Source organism: Lutjanus erythropterus, chromosome 6, assembly GCF_056507025.1.
Source record: "Lutjanus erythropterus isolate fLutEry1 chromosome 6, fLutEry1.hap2, whole genome shotgun sequence".
NCBI classification, from domain to species: Eukaryota; Metazoa; Chordata; class Actinopteri; order Lutjaniformes; family Lutjanidae; genus Lutjanus; species Lutjanus erythropterus.
This window is the reverse complement of record NC_139322.1, coordinates 7848889-7866128: the sequence shown is the minus strand read 5'-3', so window position 1 is coordinate 7866128 and position 17240 is coordinate 7848889. Positions and strand designations below refer to the sequence as shown.

General features: G+C 41.1%; 1 protein-coding gene across 1 annotated transcript in view; it reads right to left on the bottom strand.

Moving 5' to 3' along the window:
* Nucleotides 1–17240, bottom strand: part of itga5 (integrin, alpha 5 (fibronectin receptor, alpha polypeptide)) — a 57959-nt gene that overhangs the window by 21398 nt on the left and 19321 nt on the right. The window contains exons 3-17 of the mRNA XM_084720418.1: nt 11489–11589; nt 9887–10010; nt 9274–9335; nt 9136–9181; nt 8920–9045; nt 8797–8841; nt 7667–7710; nt 7394–7450; nt 5513–5565; nt 5129–5337; nt 4149–4340; nt 4010–4055; nt 3455–3568; nt 2025–2080; nt 953–1110 (exon numbers count right to left, since the gene is read on the bottom strand). Of these exons, the coding sequence (XP_084576544.1) occupies nt 953–1110; nt 2025–2080; nt 3455–3568; nt 4010–4055; nt 4149–4340; nt 5129–5337; nt 5513–5565; nt 7394–7450; nt 7667–7710; nt 8797–8841; nt 8920–9045; nt 9136–9181; nt 9274–9335; nt 9887–10010; nt 11489–11589 (1433 nt within the window). The remainder of the gene's footprint in view (nt 1–952; nt 1111–2024; nt 2081–3454; nt 3569–4009; nt 4056–4148; nt 4341–5128; nt 5338–5512; nt 5566–7393; nt 7451–7666; nt 7711–8796; nt 8842–8919; nt 9046–9135; nt 9182–9273; nt 9336–9886; nt 10011–11488; nt 11590–17240) is intronic.

The window sequence follows — 17240 nt, the reverse complement described above, 5'->3', positions numbered from 1 at the left end:
AGTTTTTGTTAGATGCAGTTTGTAGAAAATTGCTGTTTGAGAATATCCCTGGATTCGGGTTTACATCAAAACTGAACATAAAACCACAGATGCTGTTTCCTATATTTTAGAAAATCTGCTTAAATTCACATGTTTTGTGAAATGTGATTATGACTATAGCACAGATTTAAAGGGATAGTTTGGATTATTTGAAGTGGGTCAGTTTGAGGCGCTTATCCTTAGCCTACAGTAGATGCGGTCTGACGCCCACCACAAAGAAAGAGGAGCACAAGCAAGGATCTGCTGTGGTCAGGATCATCAACAAAATGTATTTTAGCCATATCACTTTAAGTGTATGCTATGTTTACAATATTTTTACTGCGTCATCTTGCCATCAGACACCCTTTTCCAACAGCAAACTGGAAATATTGCGTGCTCTTGCTCAACCACACTCCATTGGCAAAATCAGTAATTTTACTACACAGAAAATGAGAGTTGTTGGTCTATCACTGCCTCGATCATCTAGTGTGTTTGTGTTATTGTGTGACTTTGGTGAATCCAAACTAACCATTTAAACCACAAAAGTCACACAGTAACACAAACTAATTAAACAGTAGACCAGCAACTGCCATATTCTGCATGGTAAAAATTTCTGATTTTGCAAAGTTGTGTTGAAGAGTATAATATTTGACTTCTATAACAACAATTGCCTGTCAGAAAAAGCTGTCTGACGGTAAAGTAAAATGGTGAAAATACTCTAAACATAATGTACTATTAATAAACTGATTTTTTTTTTTGTTCTACTCTCTGCTTCTCCAAACTGGAGACATGTCAGCTGGTATCTACTGTAGCTAATACACTGACTATGAACAAGTACCTCACACAACCCCACTTCAAATAATCCGTACTATCCCTGTAAATCACAGGACAAACAATCACAGGGGTTTTTTTATTAGTAAGAAAGAGGGCATACCCTTAGGTAGATCTTTGTGTGGTTGCATACGCGCTCGCCATGTCGCACTGTCACACTCCTCTGGAACAAGGGCTGCTGGGAATCCAAGAACAAAGCCCTCTTCACTGCACCCTTCTGCTTGTGCTTGTGACTATCAAGCTGCACCTCCACCTGGAAATCTGGAGCACATAACACACACACACACACACAAATGAGCATTCATGGCATGATGAATGTTCTTGAGTCACATAATGACAGGTTTAAAAAAGACCATAAATATTCTGAAGCACACACAATGTAGTCAATGTAAACCTAATGGCACGGGGACCACGTCTATATGAAGGAAGGAGCAATTAGAGGTAATAACTGGGGGTTGATAGTGGAGGAGACCGAACACAGTAGAGGTTTGATTATTGAAGGAAAAATCTGTAATATATTTACTGCAATAAATCATAAAATGACCATGACATGTCACCAAAGATTAAGGAAACACATTAAGTTTCCCCCCCACTTTAAAATTGTTATTCTAGGCTGGAATGACTGTTTTTGTTTTCCCATTTCACATTAATTAGAGTTAAAATTAATGCTGAATTTTTGCTGAATGATTAAGTGTCTGTTTATGAGTGGTAAGAAATCGTTAATAATCTTGTATAAGGCGTAGACGTTGATAACAGTTAAATTTAGCAATTTGTTAATGGAGTCTGGCAGGCAGTCACTTAACTCAAACTCCAGAGTGCGTATGCCTGAGCTTCCTCGAGTCTAGGTAGGAAATGGCGGAGGGAAACAACTCGCTTCAATGATAAATCGTATATTAAATGAGGATTCAACCTATTTAATACTCCGTCTATGGCTCCAACTCGCTATTTGGGCTGCTGTACTAATTTTTGAACATGCAATTGTTACATATTGCTCCTTTAAAAGGTGAATCACAGAAGATATTTGGCGCATAAGCCCCCTTTTTTGTCCCAAAAGCTGCATCACCTGCCAAAGCACTTTAACCTCCAGGCTGTCATTGACTTAAAACATCACCACTGGTGGTTACTTGACTGTTTCCTTACTTTTAATGAAGTGCAGATGTGAAAAATTGGCTCACCTAGGGCGTCTGGTAGGTGCTTCCCATCGGCAGATATGCAGAAACTCAGGTTGACACTGTTTTGGACGGACAGGACAGGGACATGATGAGAGAAGCATGTTCATTTATGGCAGAAGCTCAGTATAAATACGCTGTACACACAAGACACCTCACTTGCCCTCACTTGTTCTCTTCCTCACTCTCTTTCTCTCTCATGGCCCACTTTTCTTGTGTCAGCTCCTTACATGGCTCACATTACGAGGCACACGAGGCGTAATGGGAATACGATGAATAATATGAACAAAATGTTTGGAGACGCACTGGCATCTGAGTGCTTTCGCCAGCCAAGCTGATAAATCGGTGTGTCTCCGTTTCCACCGACAGCAGCCCCCCCTCCCCGACACACACACACACAAAGGAATAGCAGAGTTAAGAAGGGTGAAATTGGGCGACGACTCAGGTTTCAGGGCTGACCAGTCAATGGCTGTCTATATAAGCCTTTAGCTTTCTCCCATGACATCAGCCGCACAACACGGAGCTGCTGTCCAAAAGTCTGCAACCCCAAAACCCCCAATCCTTTTACTAGTAAACCCACACATGAGGCAAAAAAGCAAAAACTGGAAGACGTGAGGCAGGAAAATGGGAGAGTGTGTTGGGAAAAAAAAGCACAGGAAAGGGAAGAGAGGTGAAAAATGAGACACACAGGGTACAAGGACTTCTTCAAGTAGTAATAACTTCATGTATTAAGCTCCTGTTTCTGCACGACTGTGTGCGCACGCTCACGGGAGTCTACGTGTCCTGATGTTTCCCAGCTGTGTTCCACCACCAAACAATATCTCATTCAAAGCAACAGCAAAAAAACTCCCAGCCCCTCCCCTGCCGCCCTCCCTCCCATTATCCCTTGTGCTCTCCTTTCACCCCCACCAAAAACTCCTCATCACCAGGCAACGTAGTGTAATCAAGACACATGTGTATACAAGAGTTTCCTTTATGGATCAGGATCTGGAAGGGTGGGGGGGGGCAGACACGTGAGTGCAGTGTCAACCATGTCGAGCAGCGAGCGAGCAACCGTCGTCTGTTTCCTCTCCCCTTCTCTGGAACTGAACACTGTGCACATTTGGAGGAGGAGGAGGAGGCCAAAAAACAGCTAACAATGCTGCTATTCAGCACGTTATTCCTCCGCTCCGCAACAGAAACGGTGTGATATGAAGACATTTTGAAAATAGGTCAGGAAAAGAGCAGCTCTCGACGCGCATTAATACCGTGACTGCTGATGGAAAGGATATTCCTTATCAGAGCTTCCTGCCAGGACAGGACTGTTTATTCATGCGGGGGGGAAATGGGGAAGCCCATCTTTTGGCAGTTGAGTGAAATAAATACCAACAGAGCAGAACTAAAGCCTGAGTCACACAGGAAACTGAGTTTTAATACTAAACAAGCTGAACACTCACCAGGAAACAGGAATGCTGGTGTTTCCACTGATGACCATGCAGTTCTTCTCCTCAGGGTTGATCATGGTGGGGTAAACTGTCAGAGAGGCACTGGTGTTCACTATTGGGCGGGATCTGTGGGTAACGAATGCAGATTGAATCATCAAAGATTTAATTTTCAGTTTTACTGCATTAAAGAAATAGCGTGACAGATTGGGAAATATATCTATTTGATTGCTGTGAGTTAAGCGCACAATTTATAACATCTAATGGTTAAAACAGCTAGCTAACTGTCCCACCAGCAACTCTAAAACCTACTTTTCTGTTTTTGCACAGATTAAACAAACAAGGTATGACCATATACACTTTTGGGAGGAGCCAGAGATGCTCCCTCCCTCTTCTTCCAGTCTTGATGCTAAGCTAAGCTAACTTTCTGCTAGCTCTAGCTTCATATTCAGTGTAGACATTTGTCTCGATATGGATCTCCTCAGCAAGACAGTGAATAAGCATAGTCAAACTATTGCTTTTAACACAGACTGTATGATTAAATATAGTGGATGATTTAAAACAACCTACCTGTAGAGAACTGCTTTATTAACACCAAAGGCTCCAACTATGAGATCTGAGGAGATAAAGGGACAGAATTAGAAAACATACTTATCAGATGAAAAGATGAAAAAAAAGATGGTCATTGCACGCTTCCAGCCTCACTCACCTGGGTATCCATTCATGTCCAGGTCCTTCGCACCTCTGAGGGAAAATCCAAAGCTCGCAGGAATAGTCCCAGCAGCCCACTGGCCAGTGATCACCTGAGAGGGCTTTTCCCTGAGTCCATCTGAGTATCCGTTATAGATGTAGACCAGACCCTGCTGGTCCTCCCCGCCAAACGGACAGCTGATAGCCACGTCTGCCAAAGGTGAACAATGCAGGACTTAATGGAGAAAGTAGCTAATATTATAAGGCTGGGAAGACGTTTCTACAGTCAGCAGCTTTGTGAGGCTGTACTTGAGTTAAATGTAATGTTAGCTAATTAGCAATAAACACAATACACAGCTGTGGTTAATCATGCCTTTAGTTTTGGTGGTATTTGGTCATAAATTAAAGTTTTAGCAAACTAATAATTGACGAGAGGAAAAGTCTGGGGATCAACAAAGTCATTTTTGCTTCACTGCTCTGGGACCATAAATATCTTCTTAATAACAGTGTCATGAATCATTTTCCTGATCTCAACTGAAGTGGTATATTTTGGACAAGCACAAAGCTGCCATTAAGTGTTATTACACTGTTAAATTGATGTTATGAATATTCCCTTGACCGCAACTAAAGTGGTGCCATTTGGACTTGTTATAAAGCTGTTATTAAACGTTATAAGGCCAGTTTACAACCGAATCAATTGGACAGTTTACTTGTTTCTAAAGTGGGCTAACTGATATCTGCTGTTAACTGTAGCTGGTGTTAGCTAATTAGCTCAGTTAGCCGTGGAGCTAGCCACCTTATTAGATGACTCAGGGCACCTGACGCTTCATAAAAAGCTAAAGAGCAATTATATTATGCATTCCTACAGTTTTTATACTTAAACTTCCTCTGTCTACAATGTAAATTTCATTTTCATGCAGATGCAGAAACAAAAATAAACTGATTCTAATTTTATTTAAGTTTTTCCATCAGTCCCCCTACTACAATCCCCATTCTTACCATTGAAACCATCCTGGTTCAGATCTCCCAGTGGTGCAATGGTGCTGCCAAATCTCCCGTACACCTGGGTGCCTGTCAGGTGAGGTAGGCGGAGCTCCAGGTTGAGGGGCTTGCGCTGCAGGTAAACATAAACCCGGCCCATCTCCTCCAGACGGCCGTCTGAGCCACGGACCATGAACATGGGAGCTCCCACCAGCAGGTCAGCCATCCTGCAGACAAGAAAGGAAAATCACACAAACTCGTTTAAGCTCAGACACTTTGACGCCTGTAATGGGTTGCTGGTGGCATCCAATCTAGATTCTGCCAGTGAATTATTGAGCAACAAAGAGTGAGAGGGAGGCGGGGAGGGTGAGAAAAACAGACAGACACAAGGTTTCTACTCACCCATCACTGTTGATGTCAGTTGTAGCCACTGCGTAGCCAAAATATGATCCCATCTGTAAACAAAAAGTATTTTCCATCACTTTAGCCAATGAAAATCTCATTGTCAAAAGGTATTAACATCATCAGGATTAAGTTTGTTCTGAGATAATACACAACAGCCACACAAGTGCAAACTTGCTTTCTGCATTACTACACTGTAAAAATGAAAAAAAAAAAAAGTAAAAAAAAAACAAAAATAAACTCATAATTTCAAAGCATTTTTGAGTTTTGAGTCCAACTCAAATGCTTTGGCTGACTTCACACAGTGAAACTTTTACGCAACTTTGGTTGTCAAACCGAATTGAAACTGAGTTGAGTTACATGGTATGAAGCCCTCTACATCACACACTTGACTGACACTCAGCCTCAACGGTGGCAAAACTCTGAACTTTGTGAAACTAGTTTCACACAACACCCAACCAAAACACTGATAACATGTCAGATGATGACATCAAACATTTCAACAGATTTTAACTGACTGATTTCAACAAAAGATGGTCCTGTCGCTTATTTTCAGGAGTAAATGATCCTCACAGATTTGGTAATGCTGTCAGAAAAAAATTATTTTAAAAAAACCCTAATCTAGGCACCTCATGTAAGACAAATTAACTGTTAAATTGTGATGCATGAGACTTTGATTACTTTTGAATTACTTCATGTAACTGCCAAGTTGCATGGAAATTTTTTTATTGCAATTTGCACCCTGCAAATAGTTGCATTAAAGTTTTATCGTGTAAACTTTTAAAAATGTTGTACTATCTAATAATGTTTTGTTAAGACAATGTACTTTTCTTTTTAAGATAAACTCGAATCTTTGAAGTTTAAAAAACTACAGAAAATTGTATTTTGAATATTGAAGTAAAAGTGAATAATACTAAACTATTAACCATAAATTACTATTTTCACTTGCAGCCATTTTACTTTCAAGCACCCAAACAATTACAAAATAAGTTCACGGCTCACAGTAAATTATTTGAACAAAAGATTTCTTTTCAGTATTAAGAAAGTGGTTCTTATATGAAACTGTTCATAAAAAAGTTTGTTGATTATCTTGAGTAACTGGATCATGATTTCTGGAACGACGCAGTGCTGCTGAGTTTTTCAAAAGTATTTTCTGGCACTTTGAGCAACATGAGTGCCATTTAGTTCTACTTTATTGCAGAAAAGCTGTGGCCCCTATCTCCAAAACTCCACAACACACACCAGAAAAAATAGATGGATAAATAGCACTACATGAAAAATATGCATTTCTGATTTTGGGGGCGAGCCATTCCTTTTTAAGTGTTTAGATTTGATTCAAAATTGTCTAGTGAAGGCAGTTGCTTTGATTATGCGTTTTCATAACTTTTTTGCAGTGTAGAAAAAAGGAAGGCTTGAAGGAAACATGAAGGCTTGATGTGTTTTACAGGTTCGGCCCAGTTTGGTGCCGTTCCTGATCCAGGTCAGTTTCATTTTCTGAATTTTTTTGTCATGAACCCGAGTCTAAAAACACAGGCGTTCGCGGAAGCAGCCCAAATTGCCAGAGCGTAAGCAAATTCACTCGTGATTGTATTTATTCAGCTGAGTCAATCATCACTGTTTAAACGAGCTCAGTGCATTTCTATCCCCAGAACCATTTGCACAAATTGCCACTGCACTTTCCCCTCAATAATTGAGCTTTACAGCAAACCACGAAAGAGACCAAAATCCAGTAAAGAGAACAACTGTAAAGGAAATTATTTTTGCTTACACTGACTCAACAAATTAAGGGCTCTCATGAGGAGCTGAGCAGTGAAAACACAGAGGAAGTGGAGCATGAAGGAGCTTTCCGTAGAGGGCGGAGATAAGAGGTCTCCGACTCACCTGCTCGCCAGTGTAATTAATCATCGTCTTCAGATTTGTACCGTTCAGGACAGACACCTGCAACACAGAGCCACATATGGTGAGTGTCTTTTTATATGGTCTAATATAAGCACAGAGTCTGGTGTGGAATTCGCTGCAAAAATAATCCCCACTGTGACAATATCACCGAGGCTGTTTTCTTTCTTTTTACTTTCCTGTATCAGACCCAAGTTTAAAGCCCAGGCCTCTCATTCTAAAAGCTGCACAGTGAGAGTGATGATTAAACTTTCTTACCGAACCATAAAGTATGGGTCCTTTTGGAACGCCGGCCACAAAATCTGAGAGGTGCACAGAGACATGAAGCAAAGATTTAGGGGGGAAAATGTACAGGTCAAGCCCAGCGAGGGGGATAAGAGAATTCCAGTATTGACGGCATTTCCAGCTCAATAATCATGTAAAATATTGTAGCTGACTTCAGTAAATGTTCACTTCTGCTGTTGTATTTGCATTGCTATGCGACTGCCCATGTGTGACGGAGCTAATGTGGGGTTTTGCATCCCCACGTTTTGATTGTACAACTTTGCTATTTTTGAATACATGAGCTGCGCAATGGAAAAATCTTTGCCGCCACTGAAAGAAAAAAAAAGCATAAATCACGAAATACAAGAAAACATTACACAATCAAACATCTGTACACACACACAATAGATGGGGAATTAACACTGCTAGGAGGTGGTGTTTAATTCAGCGTGTATCCAATCCATCAACCAGCAAGTAATTGAGTGAGAAATTTTAAGTTTTCAAATGGTTTGCATCTCATTCCCATGGTTCCCAAGGTAGCGAGTTAAGGCAACAAAGTCCAATATATTGATGCCAAATTGACGAGAATATGCAGCCTTTTATTTCGTTTCTAGTGTTATGTGTTTTTACAGACATGTATGGAATTGTTTCAAATGTTCGAAAAAATAAATTGTTAATATTTCATATATTTTAAAGGGAGTTTGGTTTAATATTTCCCCTAGAGAGCAGGAGGGAGGTTAAGTTTAATTTAAGGTGCTAATATGTATATTTTTTTATCATTATGCCACAACTAGAAACACTAGGTCACTGCTAAATGATGATATGGTTGTCTGACACTGATTCTGGATGATCAGCTAATAATTTTACTCAGTTTCTAATGGCAATATGCAGTAAACGGTTCCAATAGTACAATATAAGCTGAGCTTTATAGCAAAAGAGCACCTTTATTGTTCACAATTGAAGGCTCTATATTGCAAGAAATGACACCATCAGGTGTTAATAATCTTGTACCCCCACTTTTAACTATAACTAGGCATTCATGTGACTGGCCACGTGTGTTTCACGTCCGGTGTGATTCATCCAACAGTCAGCATGTGAGTGCATCCTCTCTTTTATTGACTTACCTTCTACCTGATCGCCACTGAATTCCCCAACAGCCACAGAGTAGCCTGTAGATGAGAGCACAGATTTCAGCCACAGTTTGCAGTGGAATGTGAATGTGCAGTTCTGATAAAAACCTCTTTTACCTTGGTAGCTGTCATCATGTTTAGAAGTGACCTGCTTGGTCTGGATCTGGCTCTCCACGGACTGCATGAAATAGCCTGGGTAGTACGCTTTGATAATGTCCTCCTTCGCTGCAGAGATCACCTGACCTAAAGTTAGAGGAAATAAAAATAGACTTATTTTGAGGCTTGGTTTTTATGATTTTAACTTGGTTGATTTGATTGGTATGTCCTACATACCCTGCCAGTAGTAGCTGCCTGGGCCTCCCAGTACCACTTTGCCATCCTGAAAGATAAAACCTGTGAATTACTACAAAGAAAAGGGAAAAGATTACCCAGAAACCTCTGGTGGTTCACTGACAGAAACATAGTTATTACCGTTGTGAAGTCAGCACTGAATCCTCCCTGGCAGTAACCTTGTCCCTCCGCATCGCTGATCTCTGAAACACACAGGAGTGGAGTCGTATATCATGAATTATTTGATGTTGTAACCTTTTACAACTGTCAAATTTTACAAATACAGTAACTGGTAATACATATAGGCTGCTTAGCTGTTGCCTGTGAAGAAAGACCCCAGACTTCCTTAGAAAATCTCCCAATTTTGTGAGTTGTTGAGTTCAGAGCAACTTTATCAACTTTGCAGAAGGCTGTCTTGGGACTTCTTTAAATTCTGCAAATGTTATATATTAAGTTATGTCTTTCTTTTTGTAAAAACATTGGGTCCGTTTATCCCAGCGTGTTGACTACTACTGTACTCGCCTTTGGTCTTAGCAAACGGCAATGAGGTAGCGACATGTTTATTTGCATAAAGAGTGGGGAAGTGAGATCCGATCACATCTGGAGACACAATGTAGTGCCAGGTGTGAAATGAAACTGAACAGCTAAAAATATTCTTGGAGAGCAGCTGTAATATCATGATAAGTTACATTCAGGAGAAAACTAACAGTCAATGTTAACATAACTGTCAGATTTGAATAGAGGTGACAGTTACCTGTGCGGCAGGGAGCGTACTCCACAAATTTGGTGAAATTATGGGCTGAGAGGTAGCAGGTTCCTGTGGCATCAGAATGGGGGATATCCTTTTCCGTCCGCCAGGAGTAGAGGGGGGCGCAGGCCTGGGGTGGAGAGGAGGTGGAGAGAGACGGGGGATTGGCGGGGAGGAGAAGGGGAGGGAGGAGATGTGGTGATGAATGGGTTGAGCTTTTAGTTAAGAGATGTTTTTCCAGTTGCAACAACACCCCGGTGAACTCGGGAGGAGAGCCGGGCTGAGGTCAGTGCTACATCTGGAGCAGGGTGAGCACGAAACTCAACCCAGGTCACAACCCTCACTATCAGACCAAACAACAGGCAGCTCAACTTTGATGTCGCAGGAGGGGCACAAAACATTTCTTTACAGAGCGGAGTGAAAACTTAATGGACAGTAATCTGGGAGACAAATTTCTAACAAAGACCACTGACATTAGAGTGAGACGTCACTGGAAGTGCAACCTCAATTCCAAAAATCTGGGACGTTGTGTAAAATGTTATTTAGACAAGATATTTAATGTTTAAACTGATTAAATTTATTGTCTTTTGTAAATATACACTCTTTCTGAATTTGATAATAAGTTGGGACAGGAGCAACAAAAGACGGGAACATTCAGGTTAATTAAACAGGTGACAGTATCATGATCGGGTATTAAAGGGGCATCCTCGAAAGGCTCGGTCATTCACAAGCATGGACGGGGCGAGGATCACCACTTTTCGAAAAACTGCGTGGGCAAGTAGTCCAGCAGTTTTGCACAAAATTACAGGAATTTAGGGACTTCATCACCTACAATTCATATCATTAAAGATTTGAAGAATCCAGAAAAATGTCTGCACATAAGGAGAAAAGCCAAAAACCAACATTGCATGTCTGTGACCTTTGACCCCAAAGTGGCACTGCATTGCAAAGCATGTCAGTAAACAGGTTCTGAAACAACATACGCTGCCACCCAGACAGCATCTTTTTCAGAGATGTCTCTGCTTATTTCAGCAAGACAAAGACGAGACACATTCTGCAGGTGTTCCAACAGCGAGGCTTCGTATTAAAAGAGTTCAGGTACCAGACTGACCTGCCTGCAGTCCAGACCTGTCTCACACTGAAAATGTGTGGTGCATTTTGAAGCACAAAATACAACATCAGAGACCCCAGACTGTGGAGCACCTGAAGTCATATATCAAGCAAGAATGACCAAGAATTTCAATTTCAAAACTTCAACAATTACTGTCCTCAGTTCCAAAAAGCATACTGAGTGTTGTTAAAAGAAAAAGTGATGTATCACAGTGGTAAACTTGGCTCCTGTCCCAACTTTTTTGAAATGTGTTGCAGGCATCGAATTAAAAAAAACAATAAAATTTGAACAGTTTGAAAGGTTTTTGCAAATCATTGCATTCTTCCTTTATTTATGTTTTACACAATGTTCTAACTGTTTTGGAATTGGGGTCATAGAAAGTTTCTCACAGTCATGTGGTCAGAGCATCAGTGAAAGCCCCAGTCACAGCTGAAAGTCTCCCAAAAACTCTCCTATCTGCCCCACGCCCAAAATCATCTCCGAGAGGGTCACCTTACCAGAATCGTGTCGCCATGAGAACGCACAGTGGCGCCGAACCACTGGTGGGACTTGAAGTCAACCTGATGTTTCGTGTCGTTCAGCAAGACGGTGCGATCCCCTGAGAAAAACAGGAAAATGACACTGAGTAAGAGCAGTATGACAAAACATGCATTCATTCATCTGGACGTTGAGTATCATAAGCCTGCCTTCCCTTCCCAGGCCCTTGGAAACATCTGGACGTTTGGCAGAAGGCAAGTTTCAAGACTCCAGTTACACTATTATTCATGCAAAGACAATCAGGGTGAGAATTTGAAAAGAATTTGCTGTTCGGCTGTACACTGATCAGGAGGTGATAGTTCTCCTAGCTTGGCCGGGTTTGAACTGGACTGGCCTTGATTAACCTCACTGACCCTTCGCTCTGTTTGACCACCTGTCCACCAACGCTGATCTCTCACATCAACGTTTTGACAGCAGCAGGTGACCTGACAGATGGTCCAGGGAGTCAGGTTTTAAACACAACTTTATTGGAAGACAGATGTTACATCTGTGCTGCAATTGAGAATGAAATGCAGACAAATTGATTAGGCAGGGAATTCACATCCCAGGGTTCGTACAACTTTTTAAGAGTAAAATACAACTTTTCATTTCCACACTCTCAAAGTCTTAATCATCACATCTAAATTGCTATTATAAATACAGATGCAAATCAATTCACACCCACAGGAATCACAGTATACTGTCACTTTGTTTATTTTACCAGCTGCCAATCTGATAATGATCATTTAACGCCAGATAATTTCCAGAGTAAGCGATCAACAAAGGACTGAGCCAGCTATGACTCATTTTAAATATTTTAAGTTTGCTGGTTTACATGAGCAATTGTGCACTAGATGAAAAGCCGGATTATGCTGAAAGTCAAGCATTTTTCAATGAGTGTATCAAAATGCAAGTAGATGTGACTGTTAATAATAAGCATTTTGGAAACTTTTAAGACTGTGCAAACCTGCACATCACTACTATATAGTTCACACACTGACTGCAAGAAATTGAGAGTATGAGCTGATATCTATAAGGGAAGGTGAGGTCAAAACAGGCTAATTTTTTTTTTTTTTTTTTTGGGGGGGGGGTACTTCTCTGGTCAGGCAAATAAGTCAGAAATCGACTTTATTTGCCCCTGTACAAATTGTATTATTTATTAGCGGTTATCAAATAACAACAAAGAATAAAATCACTTTGGGCTTTGGGAAGCCCTGATCAACATTTCCCAACTAATAAATCAATCCAGAAAATGGTCGACAAATTAATCGATAATGAAAATAATTAAAAAGTTGCAGCCCGAGTCAAGAACGACCTAAGGATTTCTGAAGAAGCACACCACCCTGAACAGAAATGCAGATTCACTTCCCCTGTTAACTTTGTCAAACCACAGGCATTATGCAGCGTCTCTTCGACACTTGAGGACCGACACAAACTGCAACAGATCACGACCTGCGTGAATGTGAAGAGAGCAGGCTGTGCCTCAGGCCCCTCTATCCACGCCTGTCCTCCCCTACTCTCCCTCTCTCCCCGGCCAACTCGGCAGCCTGGAGCTGCTCCGCGTCTTTGTGGAAACAGCGAAGGGGCCGGGGTCCAAGGAAAACATACACGCTCTGGCCCGGCTTCCTCATAGCAACCTCTCAGTCATCTCTGTTTAGGCACACACTTCTGTCTCCTCTTCTCTGTTTTCATTTTCAGTATTATCTGCATCTTCCTATTCATTTTTCTTACACTATCTCGCCCAAGTCTCCATGTCTGTATGGCTCTTTGCTTTCAGGGAGGGCTGCTTCCCCTCACCCCAGAGTGTAAGCAGAGAGATTATAGTTTTTTAATAACCCAACAGCATTTCTGCTTAATCTCCATCGCTGGGCTTTCCTGCTAACATTATTCATCATGAGATTAATGAAACAGCCCTGCGCCCAGTGTGTTACAGGGATAGGGTTTAGATTATTTAAAGTAAGGTTGTACTAATAGTGTATTACCTACAGAAGATACTGATCAGCTCGCCTCCAGTTTGGAGAAGCAGAGAGGGGCACCAACATGGAAGCTAAGAAGCATGCTACTGTGGACAAGGTCTGCAACAAAATGTCTTTTAGCCACTTAAAAAGGATCCACCTAAAAAAAAAACATTAATATCAGTTTCTTTGCACTGTATTTAGAGTAATTTCCGCACCTCAGAGTGATACTTGGCTTATATATATCGGCAGTTTCCCATCAGAAAAAGCTGTCTGACGGCAAAGTAAAGCAGTGAAAATATTCTAAATATAGCGTACATTTAAACTGATATAAATATAAATAAATAATTCAAACTATCCCTTTAAGCAGCTAAAAGTCTATGGGTGGAAACAAAAAAAAACTTAACTTAATAACAAGACCAGCACTTCAAACAGCCTCTTACAAGCTTGTTACTTTAACTAATCCTCCCTAGCAGCATGGTACCTCTTCTTAAAGCATACACCACCTTAATATTTTCATTACTCAGAGGTCTTTGTTTGGATAAGGCCGCCGCTAAGCCACCAGGCGAAGAGAAGTAGGAGCTGAACAGTGACTGTGTTGGTTTGAGTCATGTTACCGAGGCAACCAGAGGTAGCAGCGGAAAAGGCCTCCTGTAATCCATACAGCGTAACTCTGATCGGGTTCCTGTACCTTTTCCAAATACAGATTCGCATTTTCATGGTGTATTTTCAAGCTTTTCAAGCTTCGTACAGCTGTGGTAAGTTATGTATATAGATACAAAATTAATATTTAACCTTTTCATCACATTTAATCAGATTTTATGTGGCACAGAAATATCCATTCTTCTCGTGGATGGTCTTTTTAGCTTATACAGGTCATAAAGAGGCATCAGTATTAAATTTAAACTGTTTGATAACCAGTTAAAAAACCCTTGTAGTAGCTTTAAGTAGACCTGGCATCCTAAATAACATGGTTGAGACAATATAAAACAATCACTAAACACATAACTTCAATAAAATATTTAAAAAACCTAAGACTTGTTTTATTTCTTTATATTATTAGCTCAATATTAGCCTATCACAGCTATATTCTACAGTATCAGTATCAGCATAAAACAAATGCAGATACAATCAGATAAGTGTCTATATGAGACCTGATTTTTTTTTATTTATAGTTATTTGTAATTATTAAAAGTACCAGTGAAAGTCAACTGTTTCGGTGCCCTGATATCACTTGGGCAATAAAGTTTTTTTGTTAAACTAAAATATCCTGACTCCATTACACATCTTTGTCACAAGATTTAGCCACTTTGAGGGATGATTGCAAAAAAAATGTATTTATATATATTCTATATTATACATAACTTATTCTGTATCAGGCATTACAGCAATATCAGATTTTTTCTAATATTGGTATCAGCATCGATCCCAAAAATTCAGTAATGGTCGGGTCCTAGTTTCAAGCACTTTATCCAAAATCCAACTGCTTTTCAAACCTTAAAAAAACTACATTAAAATGTTCTCAAATGTGTTTTTAAGGACTTCCAGCACCCATAGGAACCCTGACACAAGAGGAAGCACATCAGCTTAATCCGCTAAGCGAAGTTCTCACATGGTAGCATTGGATATAGCATTAGTTCTGTGTCACTATAACGTTCTGTTTGTTGTCTGCGAGACGACTGAAGGCGGCCAGCTGGAGTCACATGAAATGCTCTCAATGAAAACAGGGGAGATTCAGAGTGGCGATAGAGGGAAACCCGGAGACGGGCCACAACAACAACATGTCATCTGACCGGAGCCCCGCCTCCCACCTCCCCTGGGAGGCCGGTTAGCGCAGTGTGCTGATGTGACACGGTGCCCGGCCCCGGTCTCTCCTGGGACCGGCAGAGGAGTGTGGGGGGGGCTGGACTCACTCTTGCCTTTGAACTGTGTGTGAGAGGACACCCATTAGTGGGGTTAGAGCCTCTCTTTGTGAGTGTGTGTGTGTGTGTGTATTTTTGTGTGTGTCAGTGGGGTCGAAGACAAATGGCCAAATTCACTCATCACATCAGCTGGCCCTGTGGGAGAACCAACAGCAGGAGAACAGAGGGGGGACAGAGCGGAGGGACAGGGCTCTGGTTTCTCCCTCTTTCCTCCTTCCCCTCACTCCCTCTGGCCTTCTTACCCTTCCTCCCTTCCTCCCATCCTGTATGTGCCCCCCCTCACACCCTCCCTACTGCCCTCTCAGATCCATAGAAAGGCTCTTATCTCAATGGAAGAGGAAGTGGATAGGAGGGGGGCCTCTGGCCACTTTGACCCAATTAGTTAGGCTAATTAAGAGGGTCTGTGTCCTGTGGGTCAGAGCTCAAACACACCAAAAGACAGCGAGACCCATGACACCACTTCGTTATAGGAATATACGAGATAGCAATAATCTAGAGGACGATAAAATGTAATGAAGCAGCAGTTTACTCGTGCATTAAAGGGATAGTTTGGATTATCTGAAGTGGGGTTGCATGAGAAACTTATCAACAGTTAGTTTATTATTACCTAAAGTAGATGGTGGTTGATGCGCAGTACTGCCACGGAAGATAAGCAATGTACGGATGTGAACACAGTGAGCAGCAAAATGTGTTTTAGCCACCTAAAAACAGACCCATCTAACAAATACAGTGTCAGTTTAAGTGTATGCTACATTTAGAATATTTTCACCACTTTACCTTGACGTCAGGCAGCCTTTTCCGAGGGGAAACTGTCGTTACATAAGCCAAATATTGCTCTCTCGCTCAACCAGACTCCTTTGGTAAAAACTGCAATTTTACTTTGCAGAACACAGGAGTTGTGCGTCCACTGCTGTCTCAATCTGTTAGTTTGTTTGCATTTGTGTGACTTTACTGAATCCAAACTTATTTTTTAAAACACCAAAGTACATACAGTAACACAAACAAATTAACCAATCGAGGCAGCGGAAGACAAGCAACTCCTGTGTCCTGCAAGATTAAAATAGCTGATTTTGCCAATGGCGTTTGGTTGTTTCTGAGAAAGTGATATTTCGCTGATATATTGGCGGTTTCTAGTCTGATGGCATGGTAAAGTGGTCAAAATGTTCTTAATATAGCATACACTTTAACTCTTGCTATTGATATATTGTATTAATACTCCTGCTGCAATTTTTACATGTCCCTGTACATTTTTTGTAGTTACTAAGACTAATTTTAATTGTCATATTTAATCTAGGGCTGCAATTAATCAATTTTCAATATAGTTTAATTCTTTTTTACCACTTGCCCAGTTGGGCATGGAGGTTGCCAAATTTATGTGCCCACCACGGCATTTTACTTTCCCAAGGCAAGTGGGCAATTCTTACTATTGATCCCTGCGACCACACTTCAAATAATTCAAACTATTCCTTTAATAGGGGAGTAAGTTAAAAAAAAAAAAATTATGACCGCCATCACCATCTCTGAATGTCTTTTTTTTATTGCTCTGTTCGTTACTATCAGGATTGGCAAAGAAAAGAAGTCACAGCTACAGTAAATGAATCGCAGCAGTAAATGTCATCATGTAACAGCTGTTTGGCAGCGCCACATTTGCATGCAGATGTGCATGTATTGAGTGCTCCTCCACTGTACGCTGGTTCTGCCACAATCCAGATGTCGGAACCGGCTCTGGCGCTCAAATCAGCTCCTTCAAAGCCCCTTAAAAAAAATATGAAGGACAGTCTGACAGCCCAGGGGACTAACCTTCACTGTGAGCGAGGCCTCGCCGCCTCGCACATGACATCACTCACCGTGGCCTC